We start from the raw sequence: 20432 nt of genomic DNA, 5'->3' as shown, positions 1-20432 counted from the left end.
AGAAAGTTGGGACTTTCACAAGCCCAGAGTGATAGTATAGCAGGTAGGCCACTTGCCTTGCACATAGAAGAACCAGGTTCAGTCCCCAGCACTCCATATGGTCTCATAAGCCCTGCCTGGAGTGATCTCTGAGCAGAGAGCCAGGAGTATGCTCTGAGGACCTTGGGTATGATCCCCGCCTTTAAAATTTATGGTCCAAAAAAATTTTAAAAAGCCTTGGAGTTTTCTGGAGAGAGAGAGAGAGAGAGAGAGAGAGAGAGAGAGAGAGAGAGAGAGAGAGATAAAATTTGCCACAGTGCACACATTTTTTGTTTTAAAACTTTTATTCAAGCTTAACTATTTAGGGGAACTGAATGTATCATTAACAGGGCCATATTTAAGATTAGTTCTTAACTTCAAATGTCATATGACATAATTAACTGCTAAAAAGGCATTCAGGGCTTCTTTCAATATTTCAACCAACTTTTTTTTTTTAATCACCATTGAATCTGCACCAAAATTACACAACTTTCTTAACAGAAAAGTGTCTGTGACAGAGAGAGTAAGTGAACTTTCCAAGTAAGGAATTTTAAAATGTAGATGATCATTCAATATCCTTCATTTTGGTTGCCAATGCAAATGAGTCAGAGGGTTTGCCTCAGACACTGAATTAATTGTGTAACTGCAACAAAGATTGCCATTGGAGAGAGCTTGCTGACCTCAGAGTTGAAAAAAACTATTTAAAAGATGTGGAAACCAGATGTTACAGTCACATTGCAGCCACTGCTTTGAGAATTTATCCGGAGCAGCCCTTTAAAAGGCTCTTCTTTCTCTACAACTGAAAAATGGTCATCCTAATCTACTTATTTGTCTTGCTGTGGGAAGAGGCTCACGGATGGGGAATCAAAGATGGAATTTTTCATAACTCCATATGGCTTGGTAAGAACTTAACTTGTGGGTTTTGTTGGGATTTTTACTTCTTTGAATCATGGAGACGTGAGTCAATACTGTAAATATTTCTATTCTGTTCAAGTTGGATGTTTTCCAAAAGTTGCTAAAGCTAGATAGCCACTGGAAGGTCTGTAACATTTTCAAAAGAGTGTTCATGCTCTCTAAAATATAAAATTGTTTATAAGACAGACTGTTCAATAGAAACATAGAGGTTACTATTTATATTTAGCATCAAACCATTTAAATTTTCTTCAATGCACACACATGGTATAGTGAGGAATGTTTAACAAAATTAAAACCTCGATATTATTTTGCATATTTCAGTACTTTTGTTGTCAGTTTCAGACTCTAGTAGGGAAACTGAAATATACAATAACTGTATAACCATTGTTTTATGCACAGTTTGTATATATCTAGTTTTTTTCCCCTAAATATCTATTGACTCATAGCAAGTTTGTTATGCAGGGAAAAATGAAGAATTATATTTGTGGGTGCGTCTCTCCCAGTCTTACTCCTTTTGTTTGTGCTATCATAAAAACATTTTTCTAACCCTTTTGTTAAATTAGGAAAGGTTCTTTGTCATTTTGTTAAATGTAAGGAGGTACTTAGGCCTAAGAATAAAACAGTAGACAAAAAAAGCTAAATAGAGAAATCTCCAAATGCCACTATAGTACTCTTAAAAATGCTTTAATTTTATATGAATTATTATTGTTTTATGTTTATTATCATTTGGTAGTGAAAATGATTTTAATTATTTAAGAAGAAAATTACTGAATTCTTATTTAAAACGAAGAGAAAGTAAAATTGACCTAGTTTGGGGTTTCAGAAGTCTGCTAGGCAACACACAGTTGTAGAATATTTTCCCTTCAGTGAGTTTCTTTCTGTTAATAACTGCAGCCATGAGGATTTCATTAAAAGCTCTACTTGTAATGCACAGCCCTGTCTTTTTCAGTCTGAGCTAGTGAACTAGTTTCACATGGAACAGTACAGCCCATTTGGTCAAGATGAGATGCAGGCTTTGCTAGAGGAATGAAAAAGTCTCTATTTTTCTTGCCTACCATCATTTATGTGGTATGTAGAAAATAGATACATACTTGTCAGAAATGGAGGAAATCTAGCTCGGAGCTTAAACCCATATGCTGAAATGTTGTTCAAGCTCTTGAATGATCAAGTAATTTGGGGCTACTAGTTGTTTCTGTTGGTTTGATTGCTCTGTTTTGGGGTTTTGGTAAAGTAAGTTTTAATTCTACAGATTGAGAATTAAATGTGCTGGTTTGGTTTGGTTCTGTAGTTCTGAGGTCGAACCCATGTTCTTACCATACAAACTTCTACTACTGACCTAGACTTCCAATACTGCTGCCTTTTCACTTTTTAAGTGATGTTTTATATATATATATATATATATATTTGTACATATGTATGTATATATACATAAATGTGCATATATACATATACATGCACTGTAGCAATGTGGCACTGTCCTTCCGTTGTTCATCGATTTGCTCGAGTGGGCACCAGTAAGGTCTCCATTGTGAGACTTGTTACTGTGTTTGGCATATCGAATACACCACGGGTAGCTTGCCAGGCTCTGCCATGTGGATGGGATACTCTCGGTAGCTTGCCAGGCTCTCCAAGAGGGATTGGAGGAATTGAATTCGGGTCAGCGGTGTGCAAGGCAAAACCCCTACCTGCTCCAGTCCATAAGTGCATATATGTATATATGTATACATACAAATATATGTATATATGTATACATGCAAATATACATATATATGCAAATATACACATATATACATTTTTGGTATATATACATTTTTGTTATATACATTACATATACGTGTAATATATATTATATGTATACATATTATATATTACATATTATATATACATATATGTATATATATACATATATACATATAATATATATAACAAAAAATATAAACCTGAACAAAAGTTCTATAGTTCTGTCCTGGGGTAGAGAGGAGTGAACCCATATGCATGCTAATAGTATACTGTGAATCTGAGACTCTGAATAGATGCAAATCGCTTCAATCTGGAACAAATTATTGGCCACTCAGCTTAACACAAATTGTTTACAGTTGGTTAGGTCAATACAGGATTTGATACCATTCAGGGAGGAAAGAGAATTGAATTGAATTAAAAAGTAAGAATCTACCATCAAGAACAAGGCACTTGAAACTGTTGGTCTCATTTCCACCCTAGTCAAAGGAGACTGCTGAAGAAGACAGCCCCTGAGGTATCTTTTTAACTCTGGTATGCTCTAATTCCTTAAATTGTTATTTTTAAATAGAAGGCACTTAAGGACAAGAGGCTTCAATTAAATTAGGCTGATTACAGAAATCAAAACTGCACAGACAATTCTTTTTTAAAACTTAATTCCCTTTTTTTATCTAGGCACTGTGAATTCCAATAACGCTCATAGCAGTTTCAGGCATACAATGTTGCTCCATTGCACTGCACCAGCAGAGTGCCAGCTCCCCTCCACAATTCTCTGTCTCTACATCTCTCTCACTACCTGTCCTCCTAGCAAACTCAGTTGTATGGTGAAAGTCTCAGGGCCTGTTACTTCTGGTCATGTTTTAGTCTCTATACCACATATGCGAGAGGTAATTTTATTATCTGTCCCTTTCCCTCTGATTTAGTTCGGTATGGTTCCAACCATGTAGCTTCACTTTTCCTTTTCTTGTAGCTGAGTAAGACCCCATTGAGAGCTTATACTACAACTTCTTTATCCACTCACCTGTTGTTGGGCACCTGAGTTGTTCCCAGCAACTGGCTATAGTAAGTCAACATTCCAACGAATGTTGTATAACTCTTTTTGAATTTTCTTTTTTGAGATTTTGGGGTAGACGTCAAGAAGTGGAATTGCTGACTCATATGGAAGCTCAAACCTTAATTTTTTGACAATTCTCCCTGTGGTTCTATAGAAGCCAAACCGGACGACTTTCCCACAGACAGCAAATCAGGGCTCCTCTTCCCCCAGCATTGCTGCCAACGCTGCTAGCTTCCAGTCTTTTTGACAGATGCCCTTCTCACTGGTGTGAGGCAATTATCTCATTTTCATTTTGATTTCCCTGATGATAAGTGATGAGGAGCACTTTTTTACATACCTATTGACCATCTTTTTTTTTCTTTGGGTAAGTGTCCATTAAACTCTTGATTTCTTTTTTTCATGAAGTTGCATGAAGTTGGGTTTTTTGTTAATTTTGTTAAGTTATATTGTCATTAAGCTTATTAAACAAGTGCTTTATAAATCTTGGATATTAACACTTGGTCAAATGTGTGACATATGGGTATTTTCTCCACCTCTGAAGTCAGTATCATGGGGATTTCTCTGTGCTCCGCAATGTATTTTACCGGGTTCTATTCTGATATTTGGTTCTTTAGATTTTTTTGTTTTTCCTCTTGGTAAGTGCTCAAGCAACCCAGGGGCACTCTCATTGGTCAGGTGGTTCAGTGCTAAGGCTCAGGATGCAGAACTGAGGTGCTGGGGACCACCAAGGTCACCTTAGTGGTACTCAGAGTCTCCGGGGCCATACTCAGTGATGCTAAGGCCTCAGAATGGAGCAGGGCCAGGCTCTGCTTAGACAGGCACCTTAACTGTCCTTATGTCCCACCCCACCCACTTTGAATGAACATTTGTGTAAGGTGTGTGTGGGCAAGTCATTCTTTTCAGTCTTTGTCTTATGAATCTGGAAGGGGTGAGAGAAAAGATAAAATCACCTTAATTTTTTTTTGGGGGGGCGGGTGGGCATTGAAATAGTGCTGCAGATCTGTGCTGAGCTGCAGGTCACACCAGGAAGTACTCAGGAAATCATGCAGGAATAGACTGTCAGTGTGTCAGATTATTCTGCATACAAAGCTTGAGCTCTAGCCTTGAAGTTGTTAGCCCTGGGTTATCTGTTAGTGTTTTTCTTTGTTGGAGGTGCTGTAGATTAAACCCAGGTCTCAAGGTTTGCAAGGTGACTTCTTAGTGTTGCTGGGCCACATCTCCACAAGCTCCCGCAAGCTCTTGCGAGAATCTAGAAGCTGTACTTAGGGATTTAAATGCATGGTTATTCCCCCAAACAGCTACAGTTGCTTCCATTTCAGCTGAGGACCCTGAGATGGCAAATTATGCAAGGTCATATAAATTTTAGCATCTTCTATTTGCTTGTTTGTCTTGCTTAGTTTGGGAGCCACACCCAACAACACACAAGGAAACTCCCTGCACGTAGATCACTCCCAGCTCAGGATCCTGCTGTGCTGGGGACTCAACTCTGACCTTTGGGTTTTCTCCCTGCCCCAGACCAAACAACATGGCCATGGAAGCAGGGGTAGAGACCAGAAACAAGGGCCAAAGCTGTGATACAGCGGGTTGAGCGCTTGCCTTGCATGCAGTCCACCCAGCTTCAATCCCTGGCATCCCATATGAAAGTTACCATGAGCCCCACCAAGGAGTGATCCCTGAGGGCAGAGGCAGAAGTAAGCCCTGAGCACAGCTGGGTGTGGCACTGTAACACTGTAGCTCTGTCTGTCTTCCCATTGTTCATTGATTTGCTCGAGCAGGCACCAATAACATCTCCACTGTGAGACTTGTTACAGTTTTTGCCATATGGAATATGCCACGGGTAGCTTGCCAGGCTCTGCCGTGCGGGTGGGCGAGATACTCTGGTAGTTTGCTGGGCTCTCCGAGAGGGATGGAGGAATCAAACCCAGGTCGGCCGCATGCAAGGCAAACGCCTTACCCACTGTGCTATCGCCCTACCCGCTGTGCTATCCGTTCCAGTCCAAAAACAAAAACAAAAAACAAAACAAAAAAACAAAAAACAAAAACAAAAATGTCAGTGCTTGCAAAAAATATATATATAGTTAAACAGATATTTCATTCCGTTTTAATGAATTAGTCTAGGGAAACAAAGTATTAACAGGCAGTGGGTGATTTTTAAGAGGAAAAATGACTTAATCAAGGTCCTGTGTAAAAAGGTCGGGTTTTGGTGATACAATGTACATGAAATAGTCCTTGGTGGCTACAGGCAGGGGGCAAAATTTTTAAGAAAGGAAACACCAAGAATCTCCCCTTACTGCCGTGTCAATCTTAGTTTGGGAAGAAACGTGATTCCCAGGGCTGTGAGATTCAAGTCTGGCTGCAGTCTAAGGAATTCACATTGGGAATGGTGTGGCTAAGCGCACAGGTCAAGGGTCAGGGTATTAACTATCACCTAGCAGTTAAATAGAGTTCATGTTACAATCATTGTTCTGAGAATCCTTTTCCATTGCTCCTTGAGCAAAACAGACTTCAAATATCTATTTAAACAGTGATCTAATAAAGACAACTCATTTATGACTTAACACTACCTAAAATATGTTGGGAACATGTGAACTAAGAAAACAAACCAAAAAAAGTGGAAGTTAGATGTGCCTAATTTTTTCTCTGCAGCACTTGAGTCTGTTTTTCTTTCTCAATGCAATATGTTTTGGATTCCTTCAAATTTTTCTCTCTTTTTTAAAAAATTTGTTTACTACATTCTCGATGATGTTGCATTAGTTGTTTCTCTCAGTGGGGTATTTTTGGCATATTCCTCAATCATTGTGAAATCATATGATAGTTAAATTATCACTGTTTTGGGGGAGAGTCCCTTTACCCCCCTTTTCCCTGCCATTGGTTACTTTCTAGATGGCTTTTACTAAGCCAAAAAAATTAAAAAGTCAGACTTTATCACTTTCAATGATGTACAAATACTGTGCCGTACTGAAACTTTGTTCCAACCCACTAGTCCAGAAACATAACTTAGTCCCTAGATTTTCCTAAAACCCCTCCTCATTTCCTTCCCCAAAGCTTTCTAACAATGGAAACTCAGCCTGGCAAACCCCTCCAGGAAAACCTTTCACAGAAAGAACCGCTGACGCAATCTCCCAGCCAGACCACACATTTCTCTTGTTCACAAGAACAGATGCTCGTTCACTCACCACAATTTGTGAATTCACAGAGCGAGCGGCGGGTGTGTACCACAGAGAAGCGCGCTCTGGCAAGTACAAGCTCACCTATGCGGAGGCCAAGACTGTGTGTCAATATGAAGGCGGCCGACTTGCCACCTACAAGCAGCTAGAGGCAGCCAGGAAAATTGGTAATTGATTTGGTGATGATTTTTTTTTCATCCTTTTTCATCCTTGGTAGGGAAAAATCCACCTTTGCAGCAATCACTTAATAAAACTTTTCTCTTTTTAAGTCTTTCCCAAGAGCTGTCTAAGGTCCCACGTTCTCTTCATCTCTTTTGTCTCTTTGCCAAATGCTTGACTTAAGGAAAGTACTAACTTATCTGAGGTCACAACCCACTGGACTAATCATATGAGTCTTTATTTCAATGGCTTTAAATTCCTCACTCATTTTGCCCTTGCTGTGCGTTTTAAATACTCTTTTTTTCTTGACCTTTGAGAATGAGGTTTCTCAGCTGCTAATTGATTCTGATATGTTGAGCCTTACAAATTCCACTGGTTTTTTTTTTTGTATCCTTTTGCATAAAAAACTACAAGCTCTAAGGTTGTATAACAGTGGTGGTGGTGGTAGAGAACCTAGTAAAAAACCCAGTAATTAACCAGTGCTACTTGCTTCTTTATTTAAAAAATAAATAAAAGTGGGCTGCCACCATTCTTCCTGAACTTTCAGGATAGTAAAAAAATTACCCCCAACATATTTGTAATTCCCTTCTCTATTAAAGATAACCCCTTTTGCTCATGGGGAAATAACTTATGCTCTTGTAATACATTATGCAAGACAAAACTTAAGGTGTTTTCTGAGCCAGTTATCTCAAATGACTATTCAGCTTATTTATATTCACAGAGCTTTAGATGCAGTGGCCAGAATGATCAAGAGATAGCACAGCGAATAGGGCGTTTGCCTTGCACACAGCTGACCAGGTTCGATTCCCAGCATCCCATATGGTCCCCTGAGCAGCGCCAGGAGTAATTCCTGAGTGCAAAGCCAGGAGTAACCCCTGTGCATTGCCGGGTATGACCCAAAAAGAAAAAAAAATAGAAACGGTCGATGCAGGGCCAGTGACTTTCTTACTAGACTTCTCGTAAAATCTCTTTGTTGGAATTAGCTAATGTTAAAAACAGTCTCTAAAAATGATCAGGGAGAAGAGGGCAGAGACTTTGTTTAAAACTTGTGTTTTTACCCTATCTAATCTTATGAATGGTAGGAATAGCTTAACTGATCCTGAAATAAACAGTAACTCAAATATTACCACTTGCATTTTTTTTCTTAGTACTGATGGTAAGTTCAGATATTATATAGAATACCAGAGATGTCATTTGTGAAAAAATGTTAGCTTTGAGTTTGCTGTGTTTTCATATACATGGTATTTTCATGTATAGTCCACCTCCATGTTAGTTTTTTAATAAAAATTTTTTCTAGGGGCTGGAGTGATAGCACAGTGAGCAGGGTGTTTGCTTTGCAAGCAGCTGACCCGGGTTTGATTCCCAGCATCCCATATCGTTGCCTGAGTACTGACAGGAGTGATTCCTGAGTGCAGAGCCAGGAGGAATCCCTGTACATCGCCGGTGTGACCCAAAAAAGAAAAAAAATCTAATACAATTCAGATATAATATTTTATATAATTTGAACTTTATTATTTTTTTCAGAACACTTTCCCTGCCCCCCTTTACATGAATTGTACTTGGATAGTCAAGAATTTTCTATTGTAGGATCCATCTTTATTAAGGGGAGGGAGTGTAAGTTAAGCACATAACCTCTTTTTGTTCTCTTGCAGGATTTCATGTCTGTGCTGCTGGGTGGATGGCCAAAGGCAGAGTTGGATACCCCATTGTGAAGCCAGGGCTCAACTGTGGATTTGGAAAAACTGGTATCATCGATTATGGAGTCCGTCTAAATAGGAGTGAAAGATGGGATGCCTATTGTTACAATCCACATGGTTCGTTCAAAATTATAGTTTTTAGCTGGGAAGAGAGTTCAAAGGTCTGGAGTATGTACTTTACCTGCAGGAGGCCCACATTTGACCCCTGGCACTGCATGGTACCAAGGCATGAGCAGCAAGTTGGTTATGGCCTTAAAATAAATAAATTCTTATGCTACTTTGAAATTTCTAAAAAGCCATGACTTTTCTTTCATAAGTCAATTCTCTAACAATTAAGAACTTTCTTTATAGAGTGATTATGCTCTACCAAACCTGAGCTATTTTATCTACACTCTTTATAAATATTTACAACACTATAAGAAGCTATTATTATACGCTGCCTAGAAATCAGGAAGCTGAGAAATTAAAAGCTTACCCAATTAGGTTAATTTATTCAAAATCATATAGTCAATAATTTGTAGACAGGTAGGACCACAAATTCAAGTAATTCTGACCTTTTTTGAGCCAGGTAATATCTAATCAGAAGCCCCAAACACCATGTTGGGGCTGGAGCGATAGCACAGCAGGTAGGGCATTTGCCTTGCACGAGGCCGACCGGGGTTCAATTCCCAGCATCCCATATGGTCCCCTGAGCACCACCAGGAGTAATTCCTGAGTGCAGAGCCAGGAGTGACCCCTGTGCATTGCCAGGTGTGTCCCAAAAAGAAAAAAGAAAGTTGTGGTGTTGGGTCATAACTGATCACAGTAAGTTAAAACAAGGTGATGCTGCCAACTGTTCCCTATTTTAGCGGAGGTTGGGGGAGGGGTGTTTGGTTTGGGGCCATACCAAGCAATATTCAGGGGTGATTCCTGTCTGTGCAGTCACAAATTACTCCTGGCAGTGCTCAAAGAACAATATGGGATCTCAGGGATCAAAGCCAGATCTGCTGCAAGTAAGGAAAGAACCCTACCTGCTTCCCATCACTCTGAATCCGGAATTATTTTTTTCTTGCTACTTTAAAAAAGTCACAAATAGTTTATGTTTATTTTAGAGAATTTTGGAACTATTGTTGAAAAGTATATTTATTCTTCTGCAAGTACATGAATATATTATAGTATATTCAGTGTATTCATTAGGCTAGTATGCAGTAATCATATACGATATAGTATAGATCACTGTCACTGTCATCCTATTGCTCATCGATTTGCTCGAGCGGGCACCTGTAATGTCTCCATTGTGAGACTTGTTGTTACTGTTTTTGGCATATAGAATACGCCCCGGGGAGCTTGCCAGGCTCTGCTGTGCGGGTGGGATACTCTTGGTAGCTTGCTGGGCTCTTCAAGAGGGACGGAGGAATCGAACCCAGGTTGGCTGCGTGCAAGGCAAACAGCCTACATGCTGTGCTATCACTCCAGCCCATAGTATAGATGCAATTAATAATTGTATAGTATATAAGCTATATATGATATAATATATAAATTATAGTACATAGTATATTCATATAGTATATTTATAATTGTAGAATATAAGTTAATCTGTATTAAGCCATTTATCTACTTCTAACAAAGTGGGAAAAATAGATCCACACCAAGATGTGAATAACATTTTAATGTAGGAATAATTTTTTAATGGTTTCTTTTCTTTTTTTCCATTTCAGCAAAGGAATGCGGTGGTGTCTTTACAGAGGCAAAGCGGATTTTTAAATCCCCAGGCTTCCCAAATGAATATGATGATAACCAAGTATGCTACTGGCACATTAGACTCAAGTATGGCCAGCGTATTCATCTGAGTTTTTTGCAATTTGACCTTGAAGATGACCCAGGTTGCTTGGCTGACTATGTTGAAATATATGACAGTTATGATGATGTCCATGGCTTTGTGGGAAGGTATGTATTATTTTCCCAAACAAGAAGTTAGAGGAACATCTGATATTTTGTTTGAAATTTCTGAAAATTTTCCCTCAACTGTCTTTTCCATTTTTCTTTTTTTGCTTCACACCCAGCGATGCAAAGGGGTTATTCCTGGTTCATGAACTCAGGAATCACTCCTGGCAGTGCTTGGGGGACCATATGGGATGCTGGGAATCAAACCCGGGTCAGCCAAGTGCAAGCAAACACCCTACCCACTGTGCTATTGCTCCAGCCCCTCAACTGTCTTTATAGCATTGGTTTTCTAGTTTTTCTCTTCCAGGACCGTTGTTTTATAATATCTGGATCTTGGCCATTGATGAGATTACATGGCACCAGCGGCAGTTTGTGGGTGTGACTGCCAAGCTACTGAAAAACTGGGGATCTGGTGGAGGAGGCCCAGTCTCGATCTGAGTGGGCTTGGAGATCTCAGCCCCGGTCCCTCATACCTGGGTTCCTCTGCCGGTTCCTTCATGCATGAGGCTCATTCGAGCATGTGGAAAGTGGCCTTGAGCATGGCTGTGATTGGGTTCTGGAGGTTTTCGGTTGCTGGGTTTCTGCTTGGGGCGGGCAGAGAAACTCAATCTGCCCCCCTCCAAGAGGGCCCCATGAAAACAACCTTGCGCAGGGTCAGGAGATACTGCATTGCTCTCTTCTGGGAGCTTTGTTTTATACTCTCTGGATCTTGGCTTTTGATAAGATTACATGGCGCCAGGGGGGCCAAGGGGAAATAAATTACTTCAGTTGTCACAAAGAACTAATTGTAATAGCTGCATAATACTCACTCATTTTCTCTTTTCAAATATTTCCAGATACTGTGGAGATGAGCTTCCAGAAGACATCGTTAGTACAGGTAATTGTTAGACAATGAAGAACAAGATTGTGATCTGTTTTCTTATACAGCCAGTGAAGGTGATTCACTCAGTAGTTATTACTATTCACTTTTCTGAAGTTGAGAAAACTGAAGACAAATGTAGTTAGTTTGGAAAATACAATAAATTATTTATTTCTACTTAAAGAACATCTTATCAAAGTTGGTGCTTTAATACGTGTAGATTCATAATACTTTTAGGAAACGTAGTGTGAGTATTCTTATATCCACAAGCTCATGAATACTATTGTAGCTTATGATTTACATAAAATGTGGTAATAAAAGCCTATTTTTTTCTTTGAAGTAATTCAGAGAATTGAAGTAAATTATAAAATTGTTAAAATGATCTGTCATGGAAAAAATTTACATCATGTTCATCACATTTTTATCTTAGTAGAGCATCCCCTAGAGTTTTGAGAAGAACATGGTTCTTTATGATAATTTTAATAAATGTTCCAAGAAAAGGGCTCTAGGGTCAAGTAAACTGGGGTAAATTGGTTAAGTGATGTTAAACAGGTTTCTTTATTACAGGCTGTCAGAGAGCTTTAGTATGCTAATTTTCTCCTGGTAAATTTCAGAATACCAGCTGGAATGGGCAAAGTTTTCCAAATCTTCCCCCAATTAACCCACAGCAAATAATTTGTGTTACTTTGTAGCATGAAATACATAGATAGGAGATGTCCTCTTAAAAGCATAAATTTATCTCAATGAGCAATAGCACTTTTGCCTCCAAACACTTCTTCTGGTCAATAGCTTTTACTTTCTCAGATGTGGTCTTTTTCTTCTTTAAAAAACCTTTATAATTGGGGCTGGAGCGATAGCACAGTGGGTAGGGCGTTAGCCTTGCGGCCGACCCGGGTTCGAATCCCAGCATCCCATATGGTCCCCCAAGCACCGCCAGGAGTAATTCCTGAAGCCAGGAGTAACCCCTGAGCATCTCTGGGTGTGACCCAAAAAGCCAAAAAAATAAAACCTTTATAATTGTAGAATATAAGTTGGCTTTTGATCACTGGTACTCACAGCTGCCATTCTTACATGCCCTATTTTTCTCCAAGTCATAAAATTACAAAATACTTCTATAACAAAAAAACAATAAAGCTACAATAAGTTGCAATGACTAAGCAACCTTTAATCTCAAATGACTCTTACACCCTAGCATAGCAATCAGTTTTCAACTATTAGTCATAATTACAAGAGATGAAATATTATTTTCATTGCTAGAATGATTAGTGATTGAAACACATAGTTCATTACTCTGTTACAATCTCCTCAGAAAGGGTGATCTAGTCTTTTGTTTCTCTCTTATCTTTTTTCTTGAGAATGTATTTTGTGTCATTGACAGGACAAAGATGTCTTAAGAGATGTGGGAGGAAATGAGGGATGAGTATCTAATTTTTTCAAAGAGGGAAAATCGAAAAAAACCTGAAACTTGACATTTTTCTTTCTTGTCACATCCAAAATAGATAAAACAAACCCTAAACATCATGAGATCAATGATTTTCTTGCACAATTGCAAGGAGCTTAGGAGGAAACCCCATAGGCCAAGGATGTTGTCAGGTTTAGTGTGCATGTTTTAAATGTCACACTTTAAATGCTTAGTGTGCATACTTTAAAAAACTCATTCCCTTCTGGCACCCAAACAGCAACAACAACAACAAAACACACACATAAACTATATTATTCAAAGAGAACTAGATGAAAAGAACATAATTCGACTCAAAATAGCAAGATGAGAAAATTGATTCATGTAAAACTGAAATTCCAAAAAATAAGTGTAGTGTAAGAGCTGGGAGATGCACAGGCTTTCAGGTTCAGTCTTACATGCATCAGCTTCCGTCTGGCTCCTGGCACTGCATGCCCTCCCGAGCTTCCCCAGTTTGTACTTCCTGAAGCTGGTGTTCCCCAGCACCTCTGGGTCCAATCTGCATCCCAGACTCAGGCAGCACCACCATCTTCAGGCCCTCCAAGTACTAACTAACCACCAGCCCAATTGGCCAAATATTGCTGTAAGGGGCCCCTGAGCCCTATCACTGCTTGGGAGGACCCTCAATTTAAAAAAATAATAAAAGTAATAAAAATATTTAATATGTAATCTATTGTAGTATTTTAACTTTTTTGTCTAGTTTTTTCATAAGTGAGCTTATCTATATATTACTGTTACTGTTGTTACTGTTTTTGGCATACTGAATATGCCACGGGTAGCTTCCCAGACTCTGCCGTGGGGGCAAGATACTCTCGATAGATACTCTCCGAGAGGGGCAGAGGAATTGAACCCTGGTGGGCCACATGCAAGGCGAACTCCCTACTTGCTGTGCTATCAATCCAACAAGTCTCACAATGGAGACGTTACTGGTGCCCGCTAGAGCAAATCAATGAGCAACGGGATGACAGTGTTACAGCGATAACAGTGATACCTATATATTAAAAACGAAAAACCAAAACTTAAATGAAACTCCCCCTATGTCTACCACATTCATAAATGGTATATGGAAGAAGATTATGGTCACTCTCCTCATATCTGCACACTTCAGAAGGCATGAGAGGCTGTGTCTTCCCTTCAGATGCTTCCCTGTATTAGGCAGACATTATATACCATGGATACTGTGGACAGATTTCTAAATCACAGTAGATTATTTTGACATTCCTAATTTTTCTCAATACCTTCCTGATAGGAAATTTTATTGGATATACCATAATATCATGTTCTGACATTTAATATCCTGATAAGCTTTGTCTCTGATTTTTTTTGGCTTTCACTTTTAGTGTTTCATTGGACATTGTTATAATAATTTTGTTATGCTGTTGCGCTATTTTTTTCACTGTTTATTTTTCTTTTGGGGTCACACTCAGGAATTACCACTGGTGGACCATATGGGGTGCTGGGAATCGAACCCGGGTCAGCCGCGTGCAAGGCAAATGCCCTACCCGCCATGCTATCACTCCAGCCCCATGTTGTGCTATTTTTTTTTAAAAAATTTGGGTAGATTTCTAGATGTGAACTTTGGGGCTCTCCAGTGATGTGCCTTTTATGTATTGATAGATAATACCAAATTAGCACTGGCCCGAGAGTGCCATCTTTCTCATGATTTCCTGGTGATGCTGATCATTGCTGTAGCAATGCTGCTCGGGATCCAGAGTGCCTGGGGCTCCCAGGACCATCCCCAAATGAGGGTTTCGTACTTGCAAGGCGGCTCATGAGCTATCTCTACCCCCTGTTTTTGCATTTTATGTACTCACTGATCCTTTCGGTCCCTGAGAATTTCCTGCTTTTCTTCTTTACACAACTGAATTGTCCATTTTCTTCTTCTAGCAGCTCTTTGCATACTAGAGATAGTAGCCCTAGCTACTTTGGGTGGTGGTAACATGTTTGGGCCACACCTGTCAGTGCTCAGGGTTTACTCCTGGCGCTGTGGTCAGGGATCACTCCTGGAGGTGCTTGGGGGACCATACGCAGGCCAGGAATCAGACCGAAGTTGGTCTCATTCAAGGCAAGCACCTTATCCCTATAGTGTCTCTCTGGCTCTAGCCCTAATACGAGCCTAATTTCAATCAGTTTGTTTCTCGCTCATTAACTCTGATTTCTTTTATCAGGTAAAAAATGGTCTTTGTATTAATATAGGCAACTCTTTCAAGTCTAGGAAACATGTAGTGGATTAGTGTTCAGTCTCTACCACTCAAGCTCTGTAGCCTTGAACCGACTACTAAGACTATCTTGACCATTGAATTTGTAAAATGCAGTGTACTGATAGTATCTATCAATAGTGCTGTTGTGAGGGAATAATGAGCTAATATATGAAAGCACTAAAAGCTGTACAATGGTCAACAATGACATCCACTATGTGGTGGGGAGAGAGGATCTGAAATTAATTCCAGGATTGGAATCAGCATTAAGAACTCCTTTCCCTGGCCAGCTTAAAGGGACAAAGTGTGTGCATTGCATATGGGAGCCCCAGGTTCCATTGCTGGCACTGCAGGTCCCTCTGAGTATGCTGATAGTCATTCTATAAGGAATGTCTTTTAGAGCAGATGACACACAGGGCTGGAGCAATCGTACAAGCAGTAGGTCATTCACTTTGCACACAGTCAACCCAGATTCCATCCCTGGCACCCCATACAAGCCCAGGCCCCAGGAACCACCAGGAGTGATCCCTGAGTGCAAAGCTGGTCCTAAGCATTGCTGGGTGTGGCCCCAAAACCAAAGACAAAAACAACGAAAAATAGATGCAACAAAATTTCTTGCTGAAGAAATTAGCAAGTCAGAACTAAAATATGAAAGTCAGGTATAGATACATAGTGCAGGCTAAAGTCACTTGCCTTGCATGCAGGTAAGTCTGGCTTGATCCCTAGCACCACACGTGGTTCCCAGAGCATGAGGACAGAGTTGGATGTGGCCCAACCCCCAAATATATATATGTATATGGGTCAGACTCTCCAACTTAAGAATCTAGTTCTGGGGTATAGGAGACTTGTTCCCTAAAATTTCATATCCTCCCATAAATGAGAGTGATGAGTCTAAATTGTCCACCAAATGGAAGGACAATCGCATCTTTTGTGATCTTCTGTGATCTCTTTCCTCACCAGGAAATGTCATGACCTTGAAGTTTCTAAGTGATGCTTCAGTGACAGCAGGAGGATTCCTCATCAGGTACACTGCAGTGGATCCTCCGTGCAAATCCTGCCAAGGGAAAAATACAACCTCTGCTTCTGCTGGAAATAAGAAACTCTTAGCTGGAGCCTTTAGTCATTTATAAAACAAAGTGGAAATTCAGTGCTTATTTTTGTATCTTTGAAACTCCTCTTATCCTTATTTTCTATTTTTGTTATTATTATTGACATTTATTTATTACTTCTCAATGTGAAAGCAATGTCTGATAATTTTGCTAAAATTGAAAAGTACAGAAAACTTAAAATGAGAAAATTAGATTTCCCATCTTAATGCATGAACATTGTAAGTGTTAACATTTTTTTTCCTTTTTGTCATTTTTAAATTTGTAGTTCATGATATGTATCTATATTTGTATTTGAAGCCTGGGAGTCCTGCCCAATGCACAGTTTTATGTTTTGGATTTTTTTTTAATCCTTGAACTTTATGGTTTAAGCATTTATTTTTCTTTATCAATGAGTATGCTGCAAAAAGGTGATTTTTGTCAACCTGAACAATATTCCATGTTATGACTGTTCTATACTTTATTTAAGCCTGTCTCTGTTGTGGAATTTTACATTGCTTTTATAAATATCGCTGTAGTAAACATCCTTAAACATATGCATTTATAGAACTCCCTAGTTATTTGGAATACGGGTCTTAGAAGTAGGATTTCAAGACCATTGACTACATAAAATAGAACTTTCTTTTTTGGTAGGGAAAATGACATAATGTGGCTTGAATTTGCATTCAAATTGTTCATTGGTGTATATAAATATATATTTTGGTGAGTTGTGTTTCTTTTTTGAATGATGTTTCATTTCGTTCATTTTTATATCTGTATGATCATTTCTATTACTGATTTGTAAGAAATTATTTTATTTATTAGGTTTTTTTTGCTTTTTGGTCACACCTGGCGATGCACAGGGTTTACTCCTGGCTTTGTACTCAGGAATTACTCCTGGCGGTGCTCAGAGAACCAAATAGGATGCTGGGAATCGAATCCTGGTCGGCCACGTGCAAGGCAAATGCACGTGGGGCTGTGCTATTGCTCCAGCCCCAATTTTATCAGTTATATAATACCACGAAATCATGAAATCACGAAATCCGGTGGATCGTCGAGTGGCTCGAGCGTTCTCAGTAACCTCTACATTCGTCGTATCCCTGAGATTTTAGAAGCTTCTAAAGACTTCAGGGTCAGGGGAGTGAGATTCAGCTGGTTACTGGCTTTGGCATATAGATACACCATGGGAAGCTTGCTAGGCTGTCCCATGTGGGCAGGAAGCTCTCAGTAGCTTGTGAGTTTCTCCCACAGGGAAAAGTAGGTTGCAATATATCGCTTCTGGGAGCTTGCTTTTAAGTCTCTGGATGTTGACCGTTGATGGGATTACACACACCTGGGTTCCTCTGCCGGTACCTTCATGCATGAGGCCTGTCCGAACGTGTGGAGAGGGGCCTTGAGCATGGCTGTGGCTAGGTTCCGGTGGTCTTCGGCCGCTGAGAGCTCTGCCGGGGCAGGGAGTGAAGCTGGAGCCCATCCCCTCCAAGGGGCCCCGGGGAAGACAGCCAGGCGTGGGGGCAAGAGACTCTCTGTGGTATATATAATACCACATTTGTTAAATATGTTGCAATTTAAGTCCTTTTGAAGTTTGACTTTTTTATAATGTCTTTTATGTGCTGAAGCTTTATTTTCGGAAACACTTTTTGATCTCTCTTGTTTCAGTCTGTTTTGACTCTTTTTGGTTATATTTCAAGTCAGATCCAGGACCTCATACATGCAGGGTAATTATTCTACCACTGAATGGCAGCCTTCATCCTAGATTCTGTTATTATCCTTATGCTTAGAAAAATTATTCTCATTATCAGGTAAGACATTTCTCTAGGGGCTGGAGCGATAGCACAGCAGGTAAGGTGTTTGCCTTACACTGGGCTAACCGGGGCTCGATTCCCAGCATCCCATATGGTCCCCCAAGCACTGCCAGGAGTGATCCTGAGTGCAAAGCCAGGAGTAACCTCTGAGCAGCGCCGGGTGTGACCCAAAAAGAAAAAAGAAAGATATTTTTCAAATTTTATTCTCAGTGCATTATACTTTGCTTTTCCATGACAACAGAAGCCACTACTATTACACTATATATAAAGGGCAAGAGTCAAAATTCAACTAAATTTAACAAAAATGTATGTGGGTTTGAGGCACTTTTCTGGACACTTGGAAGCACCCAAGAATCGTTTCTAAACAAACATCCCTAGGCCTGAGAAGTGTTTGCGTGGAAGGAGGAGACAACAATGAATGACAAGATGAGGCCAGAGTGATAGTACAGTGGATAGGGCATTTGCCTGGCATGTGGCTGACCAGGGTTCAATCCCAGCACCACATATGATCCCCAGAGCCCCACCAGGAGTGATCTCTGAGTGCAGAGCCAGGAGTAAGCCCCAAACACCTCAGTGTGGTCCCCAAACAAACAAACAAAAATTAATAAACATGAAAATGTAGTAGACTAGAGGTTAGCATAGAGTGTTTCTCACTAAATTATTAATAGATGAGAATAGATTTTTTTTAAAAAAAAGGCCAATAACTGAGCCCCAGAAGAGAGATATGAATGAAAATGAACAACTTAAAGAATGTAGAAAGTAACTGGGCTAAAAATGACTCAACAGTGGAGCTCAAGAAAGAATGGTAGCAAGCAAAAACTGAGCTCTTCCCAAGTGAGATTTATCCAGGAATGCAAATATTGCTCAGCACAGGCAAATCAGTTAATAGGCTATGCCACATCGACAAGAGGAAAGATGAGAATCATATGGTTATGTCAATAGATGCAAAGAAAGTGTCATTTTTACAAGACCCAATACTCATTTGTGATTATTAAAAATAACCTCCTCTTCCCTCCCTCCCTCCCGCTTTTCTATCTTGATTTCTTCATATTTGCATATGAAGAGCATATTGTTCCAGCATCAGTTTTCAAAACCTGAGCCAGCTTTGTAGCTCAGCAGTTGAGCATTTGCCTTGCAGGTGTGACTGAGGCTCTGGGTTTGATCCTTGGCACCACAACAAGTAAACAAATAATTAAAAGTTAATTTTTTGACTCTGCAATTTGGTGTTACATGTCATATATACAGGACTGGTTAAAGGAAATCTCTATTCTTGAAAAGAATGTCAGCTATCCTTAAACAGATCAAGCTAACTAAATATGTAATTTTGCTTGTCATGTATGGTGTTCTGACTCATGTTAACTAACACTTGTTGTGATGGATAGTCATTGAGTTATCATTAACTCTCTTCAGCGTCAAAATTCTGTTGTGTATACTGTAGTAGTATAAGTCCCTGTATGTTCATTTAAAATTGTTTTGTGCAAAAATAGAAGCACTTCCCTATCCTGTTATGAACAGCTATTTTAGACCATTTTCTAAGCAAGATTTACTATTTAGCCAAGAATCTATTTAACACTGAAAAAATAATCGAAGAAAAACCAGAAAAAGTGGAGGAAATATCTAAGAAATTAGCAACACTGAGTTTTGAGCATATATTTTCCTGTAGTTCATGCTTTTCTGTTAGCAAGTTCTTTAAATTTCAGGACAGGCCTGTTTGAAGAATGGGAAGATACAGAAAAGGAGGTTTAAATTTCAATAGAATTAAATTTATTTGCATGGCACAAAAAAAAAATAAATAAAAATAAAAGTTAATTTTTAAACTCTCCTTTCCCCACCGAATTGAATAAACATCTTTTCGGAAACAGAACTGACCATATGTGCTTCGTATTCTTCTGGACTCTATTCCGTTTCATTTACATATGGTATAAAGATGTTGAATATATAATGAGTGTTTTACATGTACATACATATTGCCATTCATATACTGCCGTAATTTAACAAGTCTTGAAATTAAAATAAAGTCCTCCAAATTTCTGCTTATTTTTCAAAGTTGTTTGAATATTCTCTCATTTCAATTTTTCAACTGGGGACGACTCTGGGGGTATTTGGGAGCTACTCCTGGCAATGCTTGTGGCCCCGTAGGGCACTGAAGATTGGACCGGTGGATCCAAAAAGCATATACCCCATACCTTTGAGTTAGCTTTCCAGCTCCTAGCTTAAACTTTTGTTCTAGTTCTCCTGACTTGGCCGTGTTTCCCTGTCTCTTTCTATGCTTTGTGCATAGTTATTAAGATTTTGGTGTTTGAAAAAACAAACAGCTAGGCTAGAGATTGACTATCTCTCTGGCCTGGGCTGATAC

At 39.4% G+C, this 20432-nt stretch overlaps 1 protein-coding gene across 1 annotated transcript; it reads left to right on the top strand.

The window, feature by feature from the left end:
* The first annotated feature begins 779 nt into the window (after positions 1-779).
* On the top strand, positions 780-20064 carry TNFAIP6 (TNF alpha induced protein 6). Its single transcript, XM_004619368.2, has 6 exons — positions 780-918; positions 6921-7058; positions 8703-8864; positions 10445-10673; positions 11507-11547; positions 16147-20064. Exons 1-6 carry the CDS (start codon positions 825-827, stop codon positions 16314-16316), a joined length of 834 nt encoding a protein of 277 aa, XP_004619425.2. The 5' UTR covers positions 780-824; the 3' UTR covers positions 16317-20064.
* The last annotated feature ends 368 nt before the right edge of the window (positions 20065-20432 follow it).

The sequence above is a fragment of the Sorex araneus genome, chromosome 1 (assembly GCF_027595985.1).
Source record: "Sorex araneus isolate mSorAra2 chromosome 1, mSorAra2.pri, whole genome shotgun sequence".
NCBI classification, from domain to species: Eukaryota; Metazoa; Chordata; class Mammalia; order Eulipotyphla; family Soricidae; genus Sorex; species Sorex araneus.
The sequence above is the reverse complement of the archived record's forward strand: the minus strand, read 5'-3'. Positions and strand labels throughout refer to the sequence as shown.